The sequence below is a fragment of the Schistocerca serialis genome, chromosome 1, assembly GCF_023864345.2.
Source record: "Schistocerca serialis cubense isolate TAMUIC-IGC-003099 chromosome 1, iqSchSeri2.2, whole genome shotgun sequence".
NCBI classification, from domain to species: Eukaryota; Metazoa; Arthropoda; class Insecta; order Orthoptera; family Acrididae; genus Schistocerca; species Schistocerca serialis.
In genome coordinates, this window is record NC_064638.1 from 1,107,642,760 (window position 1) to 1,107,669,282 (window position 26,523).

Consider the following 26,523-nt stretch of genomic DNA (forward strand, 5'->3'; position numbering starts at 1 on the left):
CGGGCACGTGCACCTTCCGCCGACCACTGGCGACAACATCGATGTACTGTGGAGACCTCACGCCCCACGTGTTGAGCAATTCGGCGGTACGTCCACCCGGCCTCCCGCATGCCCACTATACGCCCTCGCTCAAAGTCCGTCAACTGCACATACGGTTCACGTCCACGCTGTCGCGGCATGCTACCAGTGTTAAAGACTGCGATGAAGCTCCGTATGCCACGGCAAACTGGCTGACACTGACGGCGACGGTGCACAAATGCTGCGCAGCTAGCGCCATTCGACGGCCAACACCGCGGTTCCTGGTGTGTCCGCTGTGCCGTGCGTGTGATCATTGCTTGTACAGCCCTCTCGCAGTGTCCGGAGCAAGTATGGTGGGTCTGACACACCGGTGTCAATGTGTTCTTTTTTCCATTTCCAGGAGTGTAGATTCCCGGCGGGGTCAGGGATTTTCTCTGCCTCGTGATGACTGGGTGTTGTGTGATGTCCTTAGGTTAGTTAGGTTTAAGTAGTTCTAAGTTCTAGGGGACTGATGACCATAGATGTTAAGTCCCACAGTGCTCAGAGCCATTTGAACCATTTGTTGTTCTAGTATCCATCCTGAGGACAGGCTATTCTTCTACTTTTTATAATTCTTAGTATGTCAGCTCATTTTATGAGGCAGTCCAGCTCAGTATGAGTCCTACACCTCCAGAAACCATTATTATGCTGGACTTCCCCTAAAGATCTTGCGCAGCACTCAAAATTCAAATATCCTGAGATGCTGCTCGTCAACACTCGTTAGCGTCCATGTTACACATCTGCAGGTTCCAACTAACTTGATTATGCAGCTTCAGTTGCCTGTTTAATAACCTAGAGGCCAACAATTTCTCATACCTGTGGAAGCGTCTACTACCACTTAGGACGCGCAGTTTTATTTCAGCTGACATGGAATTTGTGCTGTTAATATTAGAGTCCAAATAGCCAAAATTCTGCACATGTTCAAAATTGAAACCGTCTGCCGATAGTCTATCCAAGTTATTATTTTCCTTCCTGGTGAAATTCATGTACTTAGTCTTTCTTTCATTTATAGAGAGGTCTCTAGGTTCTGTGGCTTCTTTCAACTCGCATATTGTCCTGTCTAGTGACACCCTCCTTCTACTAATAATTGCTACGTCATCAGCGTATGCACATATTTGAGTCGAATTTGTGCCTGTTGTTGTTGTTGTTGTGATCTTCAGTCCTGAGACTGGCTTGATGCAGCTCTCCATGCTACTCTATCCTGTGCAAGCTTCTTCATCTCCCAGTACCTACTGCAACCTAAATCCTTCTGAATCTGCTTAGTGTATTCATCTCTTGGTCCCCCTCTGCGATTTTTACCCTCCACGCAGCTCTCCAATATTAAATTGGTGATCCCTTGATGCCTCAGAACATGTCCTACCAACCGATCGCTTCTTCTAGTCAAGTTGTGCCACAAACTCCTCCTCTCCCCAATTCTATTCAGTACCTCCTCATTAGATATGTGATATACCCATCTAATCCTCAGCGTTCTTCTGTAGCACCACATTTCGAAAGCTTCTTTTCTCTTCTTGTCCAAACTATTTATCGTCCATGTTTCACCTCCATACATGGCTGCACTCCATACAAATACTTTCAGAAACGACTTCCTGACACTTAAATCTATACTTGATGTTATCAAATTTCTCTTCTTCAGAATCGCTTTCCTTGCCATTGGCAGTCTACATTTCATATCCTCTCTACTTCGACCATCATCAATTATTTTGCTCCCGAAATAGCAAAACTCCTTAACTACTTTAAGTGCCTATGTAACCGGATGTCTGAAGCTTCCGCATGGCTGCTTCAAGAATCAGATTGAAAAGCGTTGTAGAGAGTGCGTCCCCTTGTCTGATCCTTTACTAATGCTAAACTAATTGCTCAGTTCTTCATCCACTCGCACTGCAGCCTTGGAACCAGCCAATGTTGCTTGAATAAGTGAGACAAACTTCGATGGTTTACCAGGCAGCAGAAAATCATTTAGTATTTGTGCTCTATCGAGACTATCAAAGGCCTGCATGAAGTCTACGTAAAGGTTATGAAGCTCGAGGTGGACTGAAGAAGGAAAAAGATCTTTTCAAGAGAGTGCTTCAGCTCCATCACTTTTCATTGTCCCAGGCCAGTTATACATCTAGTTATTCCCTTGAGAAATTGTAAAATATGGCTTGGTACAAGTTGTACGAGGTCTGACAGGAAATTAACGAGACTGCTCGCTTTGTTAATGGAGCTTTTTTATCAGTGTGTTGGTATGCTACTCTTTTTCTAGCCCCAAATGTGTGTTTGCTCTTCGATTTAATCGACCAGATCGTTGGCAGTAGATGAGTCCATCGCAAATGGAGAGCGGGCCCCTTTATCAGCGTAGCAATTCCTGCCTCGCAAAAACATTACGAATCTTGAACATTTACCCTAGTCCACCGATTAGGCACCTTTATTTCTGTTTCCGAAAATCACACAAGAGCCGTTGAGGATATGAAGACATTAGCGGCGGACTTCCCGTTCAGCCTCACGGAAATCAATAATTGGAAATGGTTTGAGTTGAGTGTAGAATCAACGCTGATTTTTTATTGTTTATTGGTTATTTACACTCCCACGATTGGAGACTAACTAGCAGAAGCAGGGTTTTAGATTAAAAATAAAAGGAAAACAGGAATAAATTTTAAGAGGTTAAGACAATGGTTATGTGTATAACCACACGATGGCGAAATCCTTTTCCTATTCAGTGATAATGCTATTGATAGTGAGAGGTCTAGGTCACTGCATGGCTAGGAATTTTGTTGTAGAAGGTACTGCAGAGGAAAAGTGGAAGCTGATAGTTGGGCTGCAGAAATTGAGAGATGGAAGGAAGATAGTTTATTGGAGCCTTCACATGTGATGAGACAGGCAGAGTAGGTTGCAATTGGCAGGAGGAGTAGAACTCAAGGAGAGCATGCGGGTAAAGTTGGCCAAGGAAACAATGTAGATGGTTTAGAGAAGAAAGGAAGGAAAATATTACGAGGTATCTAAATCACGTTTGCAGGAGCCATATAACAGGCGAAGGTATTCTATGTGTTTGAGTGGTACGGGAATTCCATGAGTTGGTACGTGACTCAGTTGGGAGAATGCAGTCAGATGAGGCGAATTGAAAGTCGTTCATGAGTTTGAAGGGAGCGGTAAGAACTGAGAAGACTGAAGGTTGGTGCAAGATAGGCATCGGTGAGGTTGGCGCGGATGAGGATTTTACGGATGATGGTCATGGGATGCAGAACCCATATTCTGCCAGTTAGCATTAATTAATGACTTAAAACCATACTTGTTATCTTTAAAACTTGACTTTTATTAAAATTTATAATAGGTTTTCAAAAGACCGCTACCAGTGCTGATTCCTATTTAACTTACTTAACTGACTTAATACTGCAGTATGTTTCCAGGTACGACCTCATCACGAGGCAAAACACGGCAATACAAAAAATTTTACACGAATGTACATAGATCTCAATATAATAATTTACTATTTTGATATATGCTGCGACCTGCTCTGTTCGTCATAAAAGGTTGGCTTCTTTAAACGTGTGTGGATTGTGCGTTAACCGGCCTGTGTGACCGAGCGGTTCTAGGCGCTTCAGTCTGGAACCGCGCGACCGTTACGGTTACAGATTCGAATCCTGCCTCGGGCATGGATGTGTGTGATGTCCTTAGGTTAGTTAGGATTAAATAGTTCTAAGTTCTAGGGGACTGATGACCTCAGATGTTAAGTCCCATAGTGCTCAGAGCCATTTGAACCATTTGATTGTTCGTTAAAAGTATTATGGATGGAATCGGCGGTTCGTAATTCAGAAAAAGTTTTGGATCTGCACCAGACACTTCCCTGCGAGAATTTGCTAAAAAGCTGTTTTCACTCTGGATCGCTTTGCACCAATGAATTATGGTTCAAATGGCTCTGAGCACTATGGGACTTAACTTCTGAGGTCATCAGTCGCCTAGAAATTAGAACAAATTAAACCTAACTAACCTAAGGACATCACACACATCCATGCCCGAGGCAGGATTCGAACCTGCGACCGTAGCGGTCGCTCGGCTCCAGACTGTAGCGCCTAGAACCGCACGGCCACTCCGGCCGGCATGAATTATAGTGTCACATGTTGTGTAAGGTTCTAGCTTATTTTTGGTATTCGATGTGAGTTCTCTTTTTATTCGATGAGTCATGCTTCATACTTGTGCAATGGATCTTTTCTCAGGGAGAAGTCTCTGATAGTTGATATGTTACGCCACTGTGGTTCTGAGCATAAGCAAAGTGATCTTTTGTTATCAATATCATTGTCGTTCCCTGTGTGACATTCGAGAGTATCAAGTGAGAGCGTCTGGTGCTGGTCACGTTTATAAGCGGTCTGGGAATAACTAGCACGACAAAGAGATGCAAACGCAGAGGAGGTTAATTTTTGGAAATATAGTTGTTTAAAGACTGATGTTAGAACTGTGACGACTCAGATAATGTTGTTGCTTTGCTTGCTCACGAGTAATTTATTATGAGTTTGGGAAAGGTAAATTCTCGGTGCGATTTTTTTCTTACATCATAAAAATGAGTTTCCCCAAGGATCCGACCATGGACCCTTGCTCTTCACTGTGTATACCAGTGACTTACCACACACTACTAGCAAAAGGTTTCGCTGCGCCGATGACCTTGCCAGTAGCCATACAAACCAGCACGCACGAGGAAGGATAAAATATATCGTCTACACACTTAGAAAATCTCAGCACACATTACGTTGCATGGAGATTCCAACCAAATTCAACCAAAACGGAAGTCTGCGCGTTCCACTTAAACAACAGAATGGCAAAACCAACGGTTCAATGTGAATTTCTGTCAACAGAGAAGTAAACACAATTTCCAGACTAAAGACCTTGGTGTCACAATTGATCAGTCTTTAATATACAAAAGACACATCTAAAGCACTAGCCAAAGACTCGAAACAAGATCATGAAGAAAGCGGCTGGCACATTGTGGAATGCTAAAGCTTCCATTCTACGGATTGCAGCCCTGATACTAATATACTCAATAGCGGAATACTGTGCCCCAGTATGGCAACACAGTGCTCATACAAGGAAACTAGACATTCATCTGAATGAAGCAATGAGAATAACAACTGGTACACTAAAATGCACACCATGAGTACCATTCCAACACCTGAATTGCGATGCCGAGAAGCAACCGATTGAGAATGGAGGAAGCCGCATCAGCCTGTCTATCCCCAAGATCTTCCAGTTCACACAGTCTTAAGGAACACGCCCCTGAACGTGCTGCATATTTAGCATTATCTTCACCCTCGTAATGAAACTGACCTATAAACGAGAGATAGCTCAAAACTCTTACACACAATTAGGGTCACTAGTCAAAGTATTTCCCAAAACATCATTCACATAAGTGTTTTATGTCTCCAGTTTCCTCCCCTGATACCGATCTGTGAAAAAGACAAGTAATTTATTTTACTACAACAAAAATATTTTAAAATGTAACTCAAATATCACCGACATCATCAGGTGTTATAAATTTTGCAGGAGATAGTAGGCAAGGAAGGTAGAAGAGGTATCATTCTAAATATCTTTACCAATTTTTGTGAGTTTAACTTCAGTCATTTAGGAGAAAAGTGTACCTGAAAGATGAAAATTCAAGTTTTCAGTAAATCGCAAAAAAAGATTTACAGATTTATTAACTTACCATTATGTTCGTTTAGAACATTCCAGATGCATACACCAGTTGTCCTCCTGTTTCCTTATCCCCCATACTCTTTCTCTTCATTCTTTTCTTTATCCTTGACTCTTTGGTAGCAGCTTCTGCAGCTGTCTCTGCTTCGGTTACCCGCCACTTATCAATAGCAGTTTGAGCTGGAGCCATATTGCTTCCCGTCTGGATGTTCTATTTCTTCATAACACTGATCCTTGAAATTGCATCATCTTTGAATGTTATTAGTGCATCCATTACACCAATCTTCAGCACTGCCAGCCCGACAAATACAGTTTTGGGTATTCTCTCCCATATACAGCTGTTGAAGCTTTCATTGGCATTCTGAGAGAGACCATGCATACGTTTCCTAACTAGATTTTTATTTGCCAGACTCCTATCTACAGGGTATTACAAAAAGGTACGGCCAAACTTTCAGGAAACATTCCTCACACACAAATAAAGAAAAGATGTTATGTGGACATGTGTCCGGAAACGCTTAATTTCCATGTTAGAGTTCATTTTAGTTTCGTCAGTATGTTCCTCCACCTACGCTCAATGGAGCACGTTATCATGATTTCGTACGGGATACTCTACCCGTGCTGCTAGAACATGTGCCTTTACAAGTACGACACAACATGTGCTTCATGCAAGATGGAGCTCCTGCACATTTCAGTCGAAGTGTTCGTACGCTTCTCAACAACAGATTCGGTGACCGATGGATTGGTAGAGGTGGACCAATTCCATGGCCTCCACGCTCTCCTGACCTCAACCCTCTTTCATTTATGGGGGCATTTGAAAGCTCTTGTCTACGCAACCCCGGTACCAAATGTAAAGACTCTTCGTGCTCGTATTGTGGACGGCTGTGATACAATACGCCATTCTCCAGGGCTGCATCAGCGCATCAGGGAGGGTGGATGCATGTATCCTCGCTAACGGAGGACATTTTGAACATTTCCTGTAACAAAGTGTTTGAAGTCACGCTGGTACGTTCTGTTGCTGTGTGTTTCCATTCCATGATTAATGTGATTTGAAGAGAAGTAATAAAATGAGCTCTAACATGCAAAGTAAGCGTTTCCGGACACATGTCCACATAACATATTTTCTTTCTTTGTGTGTGAGGAATGTTTCCTGGAAGTTTGGCGGTACCTTTTTGTAACACCCTGTATAGGCCTAATTGCCTCAATTACAGCAAGTGGTAAAGAATGCTTGTGGGTATATTGTATGCCTGTAGCATTGCTCAACCAGTACTTCACCACAAATCTTCCCCTTTTGGATACAAACCATGCTGCGGGTGTATCGTCGCGAGTCAATATGCAATAGCATTTATTGTACTATTTTGCAGTACGGCTCGTAGCTTTGGAACCGTTGGTGGTGATAGAAACAGCCACTTGTATCTTAGCGTGACTCATTCGCACCTGTCGCTAGCGTAGTCGTGGAATTTACGCCGCAAGCATAACCCGCCCCACTTCATGGGGTTTCATCTGTTGACACTCTGTGAAACTGTGTTGCCCAAACAGCTCGTCTCATGTTCTCCATATCTCCTACATTTCTCCTCATTGCTAGTCAATAACATTGAGTCAAAGAATCAATTTCACTTTCTGTAAGACGACCTGGACCACCTATATGTTTTCTGTCTGACTGTTTTTATCCGCTGAAGTCTTTACATAATTTTCTCATCCGAGCTCCCATTCTTTTTTGTATATGCCCAACACATTCAAGCTTTTCTATCAGAGTGTCCTCATATGGTCTGTCATTAACAACAGTAGTGTGTCCTTTACAGTCTCCATACCCATGGTAGCCTACATACCTCATACCACAACGGATCTCTGATCTTCTAAAAATATTTATTACTCGTTTCGTTTCAATGTTTCTACTTGGGCCATCAAAGTTCTTTACACAAACATGGGTGCCAATAAATTTAATTGAAGAACCCTGACAGTGCTTTGTTAGATATTCATAATCTAGTATCTTACCAGTTTCAATAAATGTGGCAGTTACAACCCCATTCAGTGAAGTACGACCTCTCTTCTGCCAAGATCCATCAAATGCTGGAACAACGCCTGATAAGGCTACTGCTTCTTCTGCTGCTCTTTTAATTGAATGTTCACTTAGACCCCATAAAGCCTTATGTATTAATTTAATGCATCTGTCAAACCTCAGTGGAGGTGGAGGCAAATCCATCACTGCACAAGAAGTCTGGGCAACTCCCCTTATCTTCCCCCTTCCAATACATCGCATTGCATAAGCAAGATGAATATTTACACTGTAATGTCGACTATCAGTTACTGGCGATGTCATAGTATCACTGTGCATCTTACCCGAGTTACAGGCAATCACTAACCGACTTGAAAGATCCTTCCTTGCTGAAATGTCCTCATAAGCGTCAATACGATCTTCACAATTGCAGTACTTACATTTCTCAGCACTCTTCAAAAGTCTTGACACCATATTTAGGTTCACAATAACATTTCCATCGTTATTACTGCTCACAATACTACTAAGCTTGTTCTTATTACACTCAGAAAGCTAAAGTTTACGTCTAGAGGCACTGTCTGTATATACAGTTGCGCACGCGACTATTGAAGCAACTGATGTGTATTATTCGGCTGTGTTTGGAACTGGTTGCCTCGAAACTTTCGTTTGGGGCTAAATTTCTTTACTCTCGGCATTTGCAGCACAGGAAACACACACACAGAAACAAAACAACACACAATAACTACAAAACCACACACGTATGAAATTCCGAAATCATATATTCTCAGATCTTTGTTTACATTCGAATCATACCCCTACTTATACCTCCCGAGGAGATCACGAATGTAAAATTAGAGAGATTAGAGCGCGCACGGAGGCTTTCAGACAGTCGTTCTTCCCGCGAACCATACGCGACTGGAACAGGAAAGGGAGGTAATGACAGTGGCACGTAAAGTGCCCTCCGCCACACACCGTTGGGTGGCTTGCGGAGTATCAATGTAGATGTAGATGTAGATGTAGATCCGTAACTAACGACGGAAAAAACGGAAGAACAAAAATAATTCATCACATATTCTGACGCACTTCAAACTAACATATCGGCTTGGCCCCTGTGCACATTACGTTCAACCTCAATCTTAGAACGAATAGAAAATGATAATGCCCATAAACTATACATTTTTGAAATCACCTTTCAATAGATCAAGAAAATTTTTCAAACTTTTGGTTATTTTTCACGAGCATGTCCTCTTAAGTGACTGTCCTTCAGACCGCTTGATATCGTGCCCTCCACTGAGGCATAATGGAAGAAACAACAAGAAGTTTGACCTTGGAGAATAGTGATGCAGGAGATGTAACACTGCAACAATAAAACATCAAGCTGTTCAAGATCCATCTAACGGTCTACCAGGATTTGATCTGAAGAGAAGTGAGTGGACAGTACTGAACATGGTAAGAACCGCCAGACACAATGCTTTGATGCACAAGTGATGATTCCGAGACTCTCCAGCCTGTGATTGTGGGGCCTGAAAACAAACCGCTCAGCATATTGTTAGAGAAAGTACCCAGGACTATTCAGTGCTTTTATTAACGCTGCTCCCTCTGTTATCAATTGGCTTCATTCAACAGATGTTGAACTCTGATTAAGTGTATCTGTTTTAATTAACAGTCCTAATGTTACATCTAATGTTCTCCTTTTAGTATTATTGAATTATTAACTTTAAGAATTTGAATATATTATCTCTGTGCTTAAATCCTTAAGTGTATAATTGTAAATTGTACGTATTTCTCAGTGTAAATAAAATTTAAAAAATCTTTATTGATTCGAGTCGGTTAGTTGTATTGCGGGACCAAATGAAGCAAAATAATCTGCTCATATGACTTTGACTCAAAGAGTTACAGAGTCAGCATTTCTTTACTACTCCATTAACTAATTACATGCCAGAGTAGTATTTTTTTATAAGAGGTGAATTTTATAAAGATAGTTGTAATAGATAAAAGTCAGTTTCACAAAACAGTTTGGAAATTCTAGTCTCTTTTATATCGTTCAGTAAGTTTAGTCTCTTTCAACGCCCCTTCGCACAATTTCAGATGGATTTGGCGCCTCTTTTAAACAGATAGCGTTTACGTAAGCTCATCACTTGGCTTCTTTCAATTCCCAGAATGTTCACATTACAATACACACAAACACATTAAAGTTAGGGATAGGAGGTAGGAAACGAGTGTACACATAACAAAACTAACAAAACAGTTACAACTGCAAATATATTCCGTTCGTAGTGGCTAACTTATTGCATGTCAACGAAACAAGTCAGGAGTTACGCTGAAGATTCGTTCGATCCATTACGCAACGCGCATAATTTCACACCACTGACACTTCTAAAAATCTCCATAATAACTGCTTTAATTTTTATGGAATCTTATCAGTCTTATCTGCTTCAATTTTCCGCCGTAACGTATGGTTTTCTGTCTGTTTTCACTTACTCTTTACCACAACGACGAAAGATGACGTTATCAGCAAATCTGATTACGTGTATGAGATCAGAGGGATTTGGGACGTTGACTGGGCGTAGTCAACAAGAATGAATGCAATTTGAAGGGTGTAATTAAACGGAAGCGCGTACGAGTGGAGCTGGAATGAGATACGGTCGTACGCTTTTCCAATATCGAAGGGTGGGAGGAGGGAGGTCGATGCCCATTTTGTTGTTGATATATGAGATGGGTTAACGGTAGTAGAGCCAGTCCTAACAAAACTCTACCATGTGGTGAGAAAGATATATGAGACAGGCTAAATACCCTCGGACTTCAAGAAGAACGCAATAATTCCAATCCCAAAGAAAACAGGTGTTGACAGATGTGAAAATTACCGAACTATCAGTTTGATAAGTCACAGCTGCAAAATACTAACACGAATTCTTTACAGACGAATGGAAAAACTGGTAGGAGCCGACCTCAGGGAAAATCAGTTTGGATTCCGTAGAAATGTTGGAACACGTGAGGCAATACTGACTTTACGACTTATCTTAGAAGAAAGATAAAGGAAAGGCAAACCTACGTTTCTAGCATTTGTAGACTTAGAGAAAGCTTTTGACAACGTTAACTGGAATACTCTCGTTCAAATTCTGAAGGTGGCAGGGGTAAAATACAGGGAGCGAAAGGCTATTTACAATTTGTAGAGAAACCAGATGGCAGTTATAAGAGTCGAGGGACATGAAAGGGAAGCAGTGGTTGGGAAGGGAGTGGGACCGGGTTGTAGCCTCTCCCCAATGTTATTCAATCTGTATATTGAACAAGCAGTAAAGGAAACAAGAGAAAAATTCGGAGTCGGTATTAAAATCCAGGGAGAAGAAAGAAAAACTTTGAGGTTCGCCGATGACATTATAATTCTGTCAGAGACAGCAGAGGACTTGGAAGAGCAGTTGAACGGAATGGACAGTGTCTTGAAAGAAGGATATAAGTTGAACATCAACGAAAGCAAAATGAGGATAATGGAATGTAGTCGAATTAAGTCGGGTGATGCTGCAGGAATTAGATTAGGAAATGAGACACGTAAAGTAGTAAATGAGCTTTGCTATTTGGGGAGAAAAATAACTGATGTTGGTCGAAGTAGAGAGGATATAAAATGCAGACTGGCAATGGCAAGGAAAGTGTTTCTGAAGAAGAAAAATTTGTTAACATCAAGTATAGATTTAAGTGTCAGGAAGTCGTTTCTGAAAGTATTTGTATGGAGTGTAGCCATGTATGGAAGTGAAACATGGACGATAAATAGTTTGGACGAGAAGAGAATAGAAGCTTTCGAAATGTGGTGCTACAGAAGAATGCTGAAGATTAGATGGGTAGATCACATAACTAATGAGGAGGTATTGAACAGAATTAGAGAGAAGAGGAGTTTGTGGCACAACTTGACGAGAAGGAGGGACCGGTTGGTATGACATGTTCTGAGGCATCAAGGGATCACATATTTAGCACTGGAGGGCAGCGTGGAGGGTAAAAATCGTAGAGGGAGACCAAGAGATGAGTACACTAAGCAGATTCAGAAGGATGTAGGTTGCAGTAAGTACTGGGAGATGATGAAGTTTGCACAGGTTAGAGTAGCATGGAGAGCTGCATCAAACCAGTCTCAGACCACAACAACGGTTGTACCGTAGTGGATAATCTGTGGAAACGTTGGGACGGAAGTCATAGTGGTGGCAGTGTTGCAAAATGAACAGGTAGGTTCCTGATTTTGCAGCATCGGCCTCGTATACTTGTGTGTGAATGAACAGTAGGTACTGCTCGTCTGTCTAAAGCAAGGTAACGTACCCTCCTGTCGTTGACGTAGTTGCGGCTGCAGGTGGCGGCGTTGGCACCGGCGCAGCGCAGCACGTGCAGCAGAGCCAGCTGGCGGCGGCGAAGGCGCTCCACGGTGACGCGCAGTTCCAGCACTGCCCGCTCGAGGGCGGCCACGTCGCTGTGCAGCACGGGCTCCCTCAACGGCGCGCGGACGGGCGTTGGCCTCTCCTCTGGGGCGATGCTGTACCACGGCACGTTGAACCACGGCAGCTTCGCCAGCGACTGGATGAAACCCGGCAGCTGTCGGCAGAGAATCGACGTCCTTTCAGCCGTTAACAGACTGTAATTATAGCTACATCTCCAGACTCAAACTTTTGTTTATCCTTCCACCACACCAGTGGTCGTCAAATTGCGGTCCGCGGGCCGCATGCGCCCCGCGGTTCTCAGCCGTATTATACAGGGTGTTTATAAATGAATATCGGGGTTTTAATGCTTTACAATATTTATTACCTTAAACTTACAGTTATAAATGATATATCAAACGGAAGAGCAACTCAAACAGTTTTACCAAGAACCTTATAAATGTTCAATGTGAGCTCCATTTATCACACGGCACACATCAAGTCTATAGCCGAGTTCTTCGCAAACGTCGATAAGTGTGTCTTCAGTGAATGTAGCAACAGCTGCTTCAATCCGGTTTCTTAATTCAGGGAGGTCTGCTGGTAGCGGAGGCACACACACACGATCCTTGATGAAGCCCCAAAGAAAAAAATCGCATGGCGTTAGGTCGGGTGAACGTGGAGGCCATGCAAAGCAAGCCCTGTCATTAGGCCCCTTGCGGCTTATCCAGCGCTACGGTACAGTGAAGTTCAACCAATCGCGGATTGCGGCGGAAACATCGCGCGATGCGCATGCACACTGGTGCCAAACACAACTGTTTGAGTTGCTGTTTCATTTGACATATCATTTGTAACTGTAAGTTTAATGTAATAGATATTACAAAGAGTTAAAACCTCGATATTCATTTATAAACACCCTGTATAGTAATACAAATATAGCAACTAACAGCAGAATCCAAAAACGCCAACTAACGTTAAGAGCTTCTTAAGCTTTTATTGGTCAGTAAAAAACAAAAATATTTACAGAGATGGTAACATTGTTTTCACATTCACTTGTGGAGAAGGGTTTAGAATATACACATCACCAAAAATCTAGTTGTTGTCGGAACGGCGCGCGTCAACGCTCGACCCCTGTGAATACATCTTTCGAAATTGGATAGTTCTCAAACCGGAACACGGCAATTTAAAATTCTTATTCCCTATATTGGACAATTTTAGTATCATAAAAGTGGCTGATCATTGTCAGCAACTGCACAATAATTTTATTCTACGAAGGAGTCTGGTGCAGACAACAACTATGAATGTGAATGTATGCTTTCCCGGCGTATACAGCTGGCGAAGAGTTCTCGGGCTTCCAGCCGGGTGGCGGTGTCTTCAAACTGCGACGTTTCGAAGAGTGACATACTCATCATCTTCGCCAGAAGACACCGCCACCCGGCTGGAAGCCCGAGAACTCTTCGCCAACAACTATGAATGATAATTATTTATTCTTTACCGATATCGATTATACATTTCCATTTGTAATAGGTGCAAATATTTAATACTTTCTGAAAAAGGATAACTTATAAACCAGTAGAGAATAATATGTACATGTGTGGTGCAGGTTCTATTGGACATGTCCGAAAGAACAGATACAGTTTTGATCCAGTAGCCACTCTGAATTAAGACACAAAGGAAATACAGACATTGGCTGCGAGGTGGCATCAATGGGGAAAGTTGAATATTTGTTCCGGACAGGGATTTAAACGTTGCTTACTAAGCAGATGCTCTGACCGCTGAGTCATCCGGACACAGTGGTTATCGCAGTTGCACGGACTACCCAACACGCCTCCCTGCTAGACCCCTCATATATGTGGTGCCTGTTGTTTCAGACACGTCCGAAACAACAGGCACTACATACATACACGTTGAGTCAGAAGGAAAGGTACAGGCTTTGAGGGGTGATAGTATTAGTGATTCTGAACAAAAAACTTCATATTGACGGATGCTCTATTCGGAATGGTTGCCGAGATAGAACACATTTAATGTCACTTTTGTACGTTTTTCTTGAATAACTCGAAAACCGCACCCCCCTCCCCCCTCTCCCCAGTGAAAACGTGTCGATGTACAAAATTAAACTATACTAAATTTCCTACAAAAAGGTCCTATTCATTTTTTTCTCCATAACTAATAGTTTGTGCGAAGAGAGCACGAGAATGTTGAAAAACTCTATCGACGCGCATGCGCTGTAGCTTACGTAGTTTTTGTAGGCCAGTCTGAGGCAGTTTCCCGACTTGATAGACCGCAAGTGTCACGTATCAAAACGTTCGTCTCAACTGGCTACCTCAAATTGGCCAACAAAAACTACCTAAACTACTGCTTTAACTTTGCAAGAGTAGGGCCATAAGATCCTCTCTTCACATCTAACTAGACATTCTACATATTTTACATAACATTCATTATGACAAGTTATATCTACAAGGGCTACAACTTTGCTTATGCCGTTTTTTCTCGAAGTTCGGGGCTTTATTGCGAAAAACTTACAAAAAAATTATGATTCATTGTATTGCCCATCGCTGGCCACTACATTCTCCACCGAGCGAGGTGGCGCAGTGGTTAGACACTGGACTCGCATTCGGGAGGACGACGGTTCAATCCCGCGTCCGGCCATCCTGATTTAGGTTTTCCGTGATTTCCCTAAATCACTCCAGGCAAATGCCGGGATGGTTCCTCTGAAAGGGCACGGCCGACTTCCTTCCCCATCCTTCCCTAATCCGATGAGACCGATGACCACGCTGTCTGGTCTCCTTCCCCAAAACAACCAACCAACCAACTACATTCTCCCATCTTCCGAATAGCATACGAAACCCGTGGCGGAAGAACTGGGCGTCTTCGGTGGGTTTCGTGAATCGATTCAGTTTTGAACTTGTTCATACGATCGGAAGTGCTGGTCAGCCAGAATGCGTGCTACTGATCCCAAAAAGATGGTAGTCACAGAGAGCAACGTATGGAGAATACTGCGGGAGGGATAGGACTTCTCATTTCAACGTTTCGTCCCGCGGGGTAGCTGATTGTGCGATAACTTGTCAGTTCTTGCAATCTTCGGAATTGTGCGGATGATGTTTCTCCGAAACTCAGATAGTATATCGTCAAACACACACATTCTAGACACCAACGGAAACAGTCGTTTTGTTGATTTTAGAAATTCTGATTGAATGTTATCGATTCTAATACTGGATCCCCTACTTGCTCTCTCCAAGATGAAGAAGTATGTGAGGATAATGGACAATTCTGTACGTAAAGGGAGATGAAAATCTAATATTCATGGGGAACTGGAACGAGGTTGTAGGGGAGGGGAATTCCCATTGCGCTTTTAATGTTATCACCCCTTGTTTTAATTTCATTCATGCAGTCATTTATCATTAGCTTCCTTCAGCTTTTGACTTATTTCATTGCTAAGTGACTTGTATTCCCGTACTTCTGAATTTCCCAGAACATTTTTGTATTTCCTTCGTTCATCGATCAATTGAAGTATTTCTTATGTTACCCATGGTTTCGTAGCAGTTACCTTCTTTGTGCCTATTTTTCCTTCCAACTTCTGTGACCACCGTTTTTAGCGATGTCCATTCCTTTTCATCTGAACTGCCTAGTGAACTATTCCTAATCGCAGCATCTATAGCCTTCCTCGGTAGTTCCGTATCCCAATTTTTTGCTTATTCATTCTACCTGACTAGTATCTTAAACTTCACCCTACTCTTCATCACTACTGAATTGTAATCTGAGTCTATATCTGCTCCTGGGTACGCCATACAATCTAGTGTCTGATTTCGGAATATTTGCCCGACTATGGTGTGATCTAACCGAAATCTTCCTGTATCTCCGGGTCTTTTCCAAATATGCCTCATCCTCTTGTGAGACTTGAATAGACAATTCGCTATTGCTAGCTGATATTCATTACAGAGCTCAGTTAATCTTCCTCCTCTCTCATTTGTAGTACCAAGCCCAAATCCTCCTCTAACCCTTTCTTCTACCCCCTCCCCTACAACCTTATTCCAACCCCCCATGAATATTAGATTTTCATCTCCCTTTACATACTGAATTACGCGTTCAGTATCCTTATATACTTCCTCTGTCTCTTCATCTTCAGCCTGAGACGTCAGCATGTATAACTTGACTACCGTTATCGGTTTTCTGATGAGAATAACCTTATCACTGAACTGTTCGCACTAACTCCCTGCCTGCCCTACTTTTCTAGTCATAACGAGTCCTACTCCCGTTATACCATTTTCTGATGCTGTTGATATTACCCTAAATTCATCTGTCAGAAATACTTGTCTTCTTTCCATTTCACCTCACATCATATCTAGACTGACCCTTAGCATTTCCCTTTTCAGATTGTCTGCCTTCCCTATCACGATCAAACTTCTGGCATTCCACGCCCCGAGTCGTAGAACGTTTTCCTTTCGTTGGTTGTTCAGTCTTTCTCTCATGGTCACCTCCCCCTTGGTATTCCCCTCTCGGAAATCCGAATGGGGGACTAGTCCGGAATGTTTTGCCAATGGAGAGATCATCATGAGACGTTTCCAGTTACAAGCCACATGTCCTGTGGATACACATTATGCGTTTTTAATGCAGTGGTTTTCATTGCCTTCTGCGTCCTCATGCCCTTGGTCATTGCTGATTCTTCCGCATTTACGAGCAGTTTCCCACCCCAAGGACAAGAGAGTGCCCTGAAACTCTGTCCGCTCCTCCACCCTTTCTGACAAAGCCGCCGGCTGAATAAGGATGACTTCTTATGCCGGAAGTCTTAGGCTGCCATTGCTGATGATTTTTACTCAAAATTTAAGCGGTGGTGCTGTTCGAACCTGGGAGCGAGGATGTTTTGATTACTAATCAAAATGGCTCTGAGCACTATGGGACTTAACATCTGAGGTCATCAGTCCCCTAGAACTTAGAACTACTTAAACCTAACTAACCTAAGGACATCACACACATCCACGCCCGTGGCAGGATTCGAACCTGCGACCGTAGCGGTCGCGCGTTTCCAGACTGAAGCGCCTAGAACCGCTCGGCCACACCATTACTAATCAAAGACGCTATTCCTAGACCACTTTTTTGCCTTTATTCAAGAAAATCGATCTTACTGTTCCTTTTTTGTGAGAGGTCTTTCCCTTTCGGTTCCAGTTAACTCTGCTAAACTTATTTGGCGGTTATATCTGTCGACTGTCAGTTTCGGATTTGTTGTCGACGTCAAGTATAGACAGCCTTTGCATGGATTTCTGGAATGTCTTCTGCAATGGGTCAGACCACAAACCCATCTGTCACTGAAAAGTACCCTGTGTTAAACACAGCCTTGAATTTCCATTTTCGAGACTCATAATTTTCAGGCTATTTTACTCTCTGAAAAAATACAAATTCTTTTACTAAAATGGTTGTTGCTTCTAGTCTCCACCCTTTGCCCCTCCCTCACCCCCCCCCCCCCTCTCGCCCTCCCCCTTTTTTTGAATTCGCACAGCTACTACCGACATAATACCGTCCTTTACTCGACAAATGTACCAGCACTGCGATATGCGAGTCGAAAGGCAGCAGAATAAGCATACCACAGTATTCGAACGAGACTTAAAACGACTGAGTGTGGCTTACGTTCTGCACGAAGGAGAATTCAAGGACATAGCAACACACGTGGGGGCATTCATAGCGCGTTGTTGACGTTCATGTTGAGTTTACAATGGACAGAGAGTTACTCAGCCACAGTAGTAATGCAGCTGGGAGCGAGGGAGCTTCGGTCGACTTACCGTGAATTTTTATCGTGATATTTCACCGAGGACACGCTGAAACACTTGATACTATCTGTATGCACAACTGTCTTGAAATCATTCACAATCCGATGCGTTTCCCTTAATTAACACTCTACTTGTTCAGTGCAATCACGGCCACGGGATGCCACGTGCAGTAATATGGTGGTCGGGTAATGCAGCTATACCTGCACCACAAGGAAGCGCCTCCGCCGCTAGGACCAACTCTGCCAACACGTCGCCTCGAAAACAATGAATTTACATTAGAAGAGACGGTACGATTCCACTTCGCATCGACAATGGGGCCACTTCCTTGAGGAATAGGTGTTTATCGCCCGTCGCCTAGGGACGGACCGGTCATTACCTGCTGGTCGAACGGCCACTCGGCTCTCCGAACTACTCGGTCGCGGCGATGGCGCGTGGCCCCAGCGTTGTCCTCAGTCCCCAGCTCCAGGTGTGAAGCTGGATCCAGGGTGTCTATCACGTCGGAAGGTTCATCATCGACAACTGTTGACAAAACACAAAGCATACACTATTTATTCTCGTTAGTGCAGGTGATGATATGCGTGCACCGCAACGGTACACACGATTATGAAATATCGGGTACACAGATACATTCCCTGCCTTATATACCCTCCTGTAGTGTGTACGTGTACGAAATTACATTGACATCTGATCGTGCATTCTGTGTGCATAACTTTTTTTTCAGGCAGTACACACAGAACAGTCTGTAAACTCCCCCCTCTCGCACCCCCACTCTTAAGTCGTTCACTCACTTACCATCTCTCTCTTACACAGACACACACACAACCTCCCAACCCGCCCCCAACTCCCAGCCACCAGCTCCGTCCCTCCCCAGCTACCCAAACCATCCACATAACTTTGCATTTCGTTAAGCGAAGCCACAAACTTGCTATGTTCATAGGCAACACGTAATTTCAATACCAAAAAGTATTGGAGAAATGACATTTGAACCCCAGCTTCACAGACTTTGAAAACACCATCTATTATTTTGTAATAATGAATGCGAGTGTTGTCCAAAGAAAATCTTTGCTCCAATCCAAAATACTAGAACATTTTATTTAGTCACATTCTTTGGTTCGGTTAGGAGCAGTTAGATGTGGCATAGTTCGTGTAATGTTATGTAATTATCCTAACTGGAAACATAAACTACACTGGAGCGCCAAAGAAACTGGTATAAGCATGCGTATTCGAATACAGAGATATGTAAACGGGCAGAATACGGCGCTGCGGTCGGCAACGCCTATGTACGAGGCGTATGACAACAAGTGTCTGGCGCAGTTGTTAGATCGGTTTCTGGTGCTACAATGGCAGGTTATCAAGATTTAGTGTGTTTGAACATATTGTTACATCGGCGCACGAGCGATGCGACACAGCATCTCCGAGGTAGCGATGAAGTGGGGATTTTCCCGTAAGACCATTTTCCGAGTGTACCGTGAATATCAGGAATCCGGTAAAACATCAATTCTCCGACATCGTTTGCTGCAGGAAAAAGATCCTGCAAGAACGGGACCAACGACGACTGAAGAGAATCGTTCAATGTGACAGAAGTGCAACCCTTCAGCAATTTGCAGCAGGTTTCAATGCTGGGTCATCAACAAATGTCAACGTACGAACCATTCAGCGAAACATCACCGATCTGGGCTTTTGGAGCCGAAGGCCCACGCATGTACCCTTGATGACTGCAGGACACAAAACTTTACAACTCACCTGGACCCGTCAACACCGACATTGGACTGTTGATGACTGGAAACATGTTGCCTGGTCGAACGAGTCTCGTTTCAAATTGTATCGAACGAATGGACGTGTACGGTTATGGAGACAATCTCATGAATCCATGGACCCTGCATCTCGGCAGGGGACTGTTCAAGCTGGTGGAGGCTCAGTAATGGTGTGGGACGTGTGCAGTTGGAGTGACATCGGACCCCTGATACGTCTAGACACGACTCTGACTAGTGATACGTACGTAAGCATCCTGTCTGATCACCTGCATCCATTCATGTCCAATATTCATTCCGACGAACTTGGGCAGTTCCGGATGGACAATGCGACACCTCAGACGTCCAGAATAGCTACAGAGTGGCTACAGGAACACTCTTCTGAGTTTAAACAGTTCCGCTGGCCAGAGATTCCCCAAATTATTGAGCATATCTGGGATGACTTGCAGCGTGCTGTTCAGAAGATACCTCCACCCCCTACATCTACATCTACATCTACATGGTTATTGTGCTATTCACAAAAAATCTTACGATTTATGGACAGCCTTGCAGGATTTATGGTGTCAGTTTCCTCCAGCACTACTTCAGACATCAGTCGAGGACATGCCACGTCGGGCTGCGGGGCACTTCTACGTGCTCGGGGGGGGGGGGGGGGGGGGGGCGGGGGGGAGTGGGGGCTGGGGGGGGGGGAGGGGGGGGCGGGGGGTCTACACGATATTCGGTATGTGTACAAGTTTCTTCGGCTCTTCAGTGTACGTTGCTGAAATCTTCTTACGTTATCAGTCGAGTCGTGGTGTCGTTTTTTCGCAACGTTTCGACGAGTTTCCTGTTCGTCACTTTCAGGTGCCTGAGGTTTACGAGAAGACTTCATCAACGAAATTGGTCGAGAACGCTCGCTTTCCCATTTAAATTATGTTTCCCAAAGTGATTTGTGCATGAAGATTAATCCCATGGATGCAAATAACTATATGTAATAACATGGAGTCGAAATTATAACGTAAATATCTACAGATAGTTCTCTGCGTACAGTGCTTACTTGTTTACATTTTACTTTTGTCTTGCCACAGCCACACAACGACCCCCACAATGATACAAACACAAAGAACTGTATACCACCTGATGTTAAGTCGTTAGACGACTTGCAACTCGTAGTGCTAAAACAAAATTTTCTGCAATCAAAAAAAGGCGACTGCAAAACCTTAAACTATGTAACACTGATTAACGATTACGAATACAACGTAGCGTAAAACAGTAGCCATAAATACAGTTTTCAGCAGGTACTCTTTCTTACACTAGTGATTTAAAGACAGAACAGTTTCATATACTGCGTCCTACTGTAGAAGGAAGGAAGGAAGATGGGGTTTAACGTCCAGTCAACATCGAGGTCATTAGAGACGGAGCACAAGCTCGAATTGTGCCAAGGATGGGGAGGAAATCGGCTGTGCTCTTTCACAGGAACCATCTCAGCATTTGCCTGCAGCGGTTTAGGGAAGTCACCGAAGACCGAAATCTGGATGGCCGGACGCTGATTTGAACCATCGTCCACCCGAATGTGAATCCAATGTGTTAGCCACTGCACCACCACGCGCTGTACCCTGCTGTTTATATGGGATGTAACTAAATTCCCTTTACAGACCCTGAGGGCACGATCCCTACACCAAAACAAGAAAAAAATGTCCAGTAAACGTGGGTTTTAAAATGCATACGTTAAGATACATAAGCACTTCTTCATCTTCGATACTATGGAACACATTTCTTCTACTGCAAGCTCTTTGCTTTTCATATTTTGGGTGAAGGTGGTATGGGACAAAACAAGGATAAAATGCCCGGTAAACATGGGGTCTAAAATGTACACCTTAAGAGCTATGAACACTTATTCAACAGAATAGATGTGTTTCATCGTGGCGACGATGAGCAAGAGTTCATAGGTTTGAAGGTATGCTTTTTAGAGCCCATGTTTACTAAACATTTTTTTCTTGTTTTGGTCTAAGGAAATTGACCTCGAAGTCTCTTTACACCCTGTATATAGGGTGTAGAAAAATAATTTTTTCAGACGTCGAGGTGTGAAGATGATCATCATTTTTTCCTGTTCTGCCATGTAATTTCTGCTTTTTATGATCGGTCGCTTCCTTCTTCGTGTTGTGATTCAAGATGTCTTGCGCAAGACACAAGCGCTGTGGCCGGTGTTGCGGGGAAATACCCGAGAGGCAGGCAGTGATCTGCATACGCGTCCGCCCTTTCGTCGGACTTCACCAGGTAGGGTATTGGTTTTAACCAAATTTGACAAACGGCCTTGGAGACACGTCAGAGAAAATCTTCCGTTTAGCTCTTAAGATACCTGTGTCAAAGCTGCACAAAAAATCGATCTGAAATCTTAAGCAAGGATAGGGCGTAGACTGACCGGTTTAGATTTTGTTGCTCGACGTCAACACTATTGCATACTGTTAATGATGGAGAGGTTGACGTTGAAAGGCTCCTTTTTCTTCTGATGAAGCACAGCTGCATTTTTTGAATGACGTAAACACGCAGGACGACAGAGACCTCTGAAAATCATCGTCAGCTACAACACGAGCGTCTGCATAACTGAAAACAGGAGTGCAGTGTGCAATTAGTGCAGCAAGAGTTGCTGGTTCGATATTTTCCCATCAAACGATAATTTCTATTAGGTATGTGAACAATAACACTATGTGACAAAAAGTATCTGGACACCCCTATGTAATGCGAAATTGGCCACTAAATGTCACGAGGTGCGGACCCGCCAATATGGAGTACTCTGTTGTCAGCAGAGAAGCAATAATAGCAGGTCGGTCGAGAGATCTCAGCCGGCCGAAGTGGCCGTGCGGTTAAAGGCGCTGCAGTCTGGAACCACAAGAACGCTACGGTCGCAGGTTCGAATCCTGCCTCGGGCATAGATGTTTGTGATGTCCTTAGGTTAGTTAGGTTTAACTAGTTCTAAGTTCTAGGGGACTAATGACCTCAGCAGTTGAGTCCCATAGTGCTCAGAGCCATTTTGAGAGATCTCAGTGACTTCGAAGATGGTCTAGTCAGTGGGTGTCACCTGAGTAACAAGTCCATCAGGGACATTCCAGTCCTTCCAAAGAGGCAAAGGTCGACTGTTGCTGATGTGACTGTGAAGTGGAAATGCAAAGAAACAACCACAGCTAAATCAACAGCAAGCAGATCGCATATACTGACCGAAAGGAACCATCGATCATTGCAGAGGGTGTTTTAAAAAATCGCATGACAGCAGCAGAAGGTGTCACTCGTGGGTTTCAAGGTGTTACCAGCAATCCAATTAGCACAGTCGACGTGCGTGTGGAGGTAATAACAGTGAGGTACAAAATGATCGAGCAGCTCCTCATAAACCACACATTTCTGTAGTCATTACTAGGAGACGCTTCAGCTGATGTAAAGAGCGACGCCACTAGACAGTGGATGACTGGAAACGAGTGATTTGGAGTGATGAATCACGCTACATCCTGTGGCAATCCAATGGAAATGTTTGGGTTCGGCTAATGCCTGGACAACGATACCTACCATCGCGTGTAGAGCCAACAGTGAAGTACGGAGGAAGAGATGTCTCTCGTACGGACCTGTGGTCCCTTATTGCGCTTAAGAAAAGGCTGAAAGCGAAAGGATATAACATATTTTTTAGTGTTGTGTACAGTAGAAGAACAGTTCGATGAAGATGATTGTTTGTATCGGAATGACAATGCAACCCATCATAAAGAAGAGTCAGTGACGCAATCGTTTGTGGACAATAACGTTCTTAAAATGGACTGGCCTGCCCAGAGGGCCGATCTGAACCCAATGGAATTCGTTTGGGATGAGTTAGAATGTCGACTTCACTCCAGACCTCTGCGTTCAACATCAATAATTCCTCTGGTTTCGGTTCTTGAGGAGAAACGGGCTGTCATTCCTCCAAAACATTGACATCTCGTTGAACGTGTCCCCAGCAGATTTCAAGACGTTTTATGTTGAAGGATGAATACACTAATATTAATGTCCACTAACAGGTGTCCGGATAATTTTGATAATATAGTGCATATTGCGACCTTTTATCCAGAGAAGTAACAACTAACAAAAAAACCTCTCTTTATATCATGCAGGATACTGTAAGAACACGCCTTCAATGTCTGTATGATAACAATTTTGTACGCAGGGTATCCGCAGATGCTGAAAGTTATGATCAATGAAAACACCGCTGACAGTTGGTAAAACTTGGTTTTAATTGACCACACTACCGGTTTCACGGCTTACAGCCTCGTCTTTAGGTACAACTAAATATTATTAGATTAGTCTCTCATGGATGAACCCACCGTTCTTAGTCACGGTTTGGCGCTCATAGAACACTGTCAATATTTAAAAAATATTAGACGAGTTAAGGCTACTTGGGAAGTTAGTCCATGTAATATCCAAAACTAATGTTCATCCATGATGTATTAATGTAATAATTTTTAGTTGCTCATGAAGAGGCGGCTGTAAGCCGTGAGATGCTAGTGCGGTCAATGAAACCCAAGTTTTACGAGCTGTCAACGGCGATTTTCATTCGTCATGTCTCTATAACAGTGTGCCAAGTGTTTGTGATGATAGGAATTAGCCTATGTGGATAGAAATGGTGAACGGGTGAAAGTGAGTATTAGTCTGATCAGGTCATGTGTTATATATTCGAAAGCACCGAATGCTGGTAACATGTAATTCCACATCCACCACCAGAAACCGCTGTTTTCTATGTAAGTTACTTTGTCTTATTGTACGCACATTCCTGTCTTTGAATGAAACCAACCATTTAAAATGCAATAACTCAAAATACTCTCTTATGGATTAGCACTTTCTTTCGCCGACCTGTTCAGCTGGTCATTATAAATGTAATAAATAATTCCCCGAGCAAAATGTACCTGGTAACTAACGGAGACGGTAAATTTTCTTCATTAAAATGAGCACAATCTATATGCGAAGTGTATAAAACCCAAACAGAAATAGTTTCGTTAAACCTCCCAGTTCCTTGCTATTCGCATAGAAGCAGGCTGAACTGCAATACCAAGGCCTGCAACAGGAGCATGTGCCGTAGGTATTTTCGGAGGCTCCACTGATGTGAGTCAGTGTCATTTAGTTATCTTCCGCTATTATGTTTTACGATACATATTACGTGGCAAAATACCAGTTTCGGTGAAAATCTTCATGGTACAGAAGTGAACAGCGCAAAACACTGGTGGATTACTCACAAGCACATGATGTCATTACCGAGCGAGGTGGCGCAGTGGTTCGACACTGGACTCGCATTCGGGAGGACGACGGTTCAATCCCGCGTCCGGCCATCCTGATTTAGGTTTTCCGTGATTTCCCTAAATCACTCCAGGCAAATGCCGGGATGGTTCCTCTGAAAGGGCACGGCCGACTTCCTTCCCCATCCTTCCCTAATCCGATGAGACCGATGACCACGCTGTCTGGTCTCCTTCCCCACAACCAACCAACCAACCAACCATGATGTCATCAGGACCGTTCTAACGTTGATACACGGTCAAAAAATGGCTCTGAGCACTATGCGACTTAACTTCTGAGGTCATCAGTCCCCTAGAACTTAGAACTACTTAAACCTAACCAACCTAAGGACAACACACACAACTATGCCCGAGGCAGGATTCGAACCTGCGACCGTAGCGGTCGCGCCGTTCTAGACTGTAGCGCCTAGAACCGCTCGGTTTTGCTGGATCACGCGAAGCGTCGTCTGAAAATTTTCTTTTAACTCGTCTATCGTTGCAAGTCTTCGTCCTTCAACGGGGTTTTCAGCTTCGGAAATAAATTAAAAAAATTCGCAGGGGCCAGGTCTGGAGAGTACGTAGAATGAAGCTGCACAGTGATTTCGTTTTATGTACAATAGTAACTCACCAACAGGGTGCGTTATCGTGACGCAGGAGCCATGAATTGTCTCGCCACATTTCAGGCCCCTCTCATTTTCTCGCAGGCGTCGCAACATGTCCCGATAGTACCATCGATTAAGAGTTTCAAATGTGCAAATGTGTGTGAATGCCTATGGGGCTAAACCGCTGATGTCATCGGTTCCTAGACTTACACACTACTTAAACTAAGTTATGCTCAGAACAAAACACACACCCATGCCCGAGGGAGGACTCGAACCTCCGGCGGGAGGGGCCACGCAGTCCGTAACATGGCACCTCAAACCATGCGGCCACTCTGCGAGGCGATTAAAAGATTGTCCCTAAAACGTGAATTCATGACGAACTAATCCTTCAAAGTCAGAGAAAACTATCAGCATGGCTTTGACATTTGACCTAACCTGACGAGCTTTTTTCGGTCTTGGAGAATCTTTCCCGACGCATTGTGAAGATTGAGCCTTGGTCTCAACATCATAACCATAGGCTCAAGTCTCATCACCAGTTATCATTCTCTTAAGAAACATCTAGTTCTCGTTAGCGCGATCCAAAAGCTCTTCACAGATTGCGAGGTGTAGGTCTTTCTGGTCTTGACTCATGAGCCGTGGGACAAACTTTGGGGAAATACGATGAATTCCAAGACGCTGTGTGAGGATTTCATGACATGATCCAAGTGAAACTGAAACTGCAACCTCTCGAATATCAGTCAAATTGGCATGCACAGTTTCGTTGGCGTTCCTGACGTGAGCGTCGTCGGTAGACGTCAAAGCGCGTCCTGAACGAAGGTCACCTTTAACATCTGTCCCCCCATTTTTAAACCGTATCAGTAATTAGTAGCACCGAGTATGGCTTAAGCACACATCACCGTCGGCTTTCTGCATCATTTGGTGTGTCTCTGTAAAGGTTTTATTGAGTTTCACGCAAAATTTAACGCAGACGCGTAGCTCCTCTAACTTTGTCATCTCGAAATTCGTTCACTGTGAATCACAATGTTCTACTCAATTAATCACTGAACAATAACTAACA

The 26,523-nt window shown here is 43.6% G+C and overlaps 1 protein-coding gene across 1 annotated transcript in view; it reads right to left on the reverse strand.

The window, feature by feature from the left end:
• LOC126459310 (uncharacterized) overlaps nucleotides 1-26,523 on the reverse strand; it is an 86,093-nt gene that overhangs the window by 41,787 nt on the left and 17,783 nt on the right. Inside the window, exons 2-3 of the mRNA XM_050095852.1 lie at nucleotides 18,229-18,371; nucleotides 12,002-12,271 (exon numbers count right to left, since the gene is read on the reverse strand). Coding sequence (XP_049951809.1) covers nucleotides 12,002-12,271; nucleotides 18,229-18,371 — 413 coding nt within the window. The remainder of the gene's footprint in view (nucleotides 1-12,001; nucleotides 12,272-18,228; nucleotides 18,372-26,523) is intronic.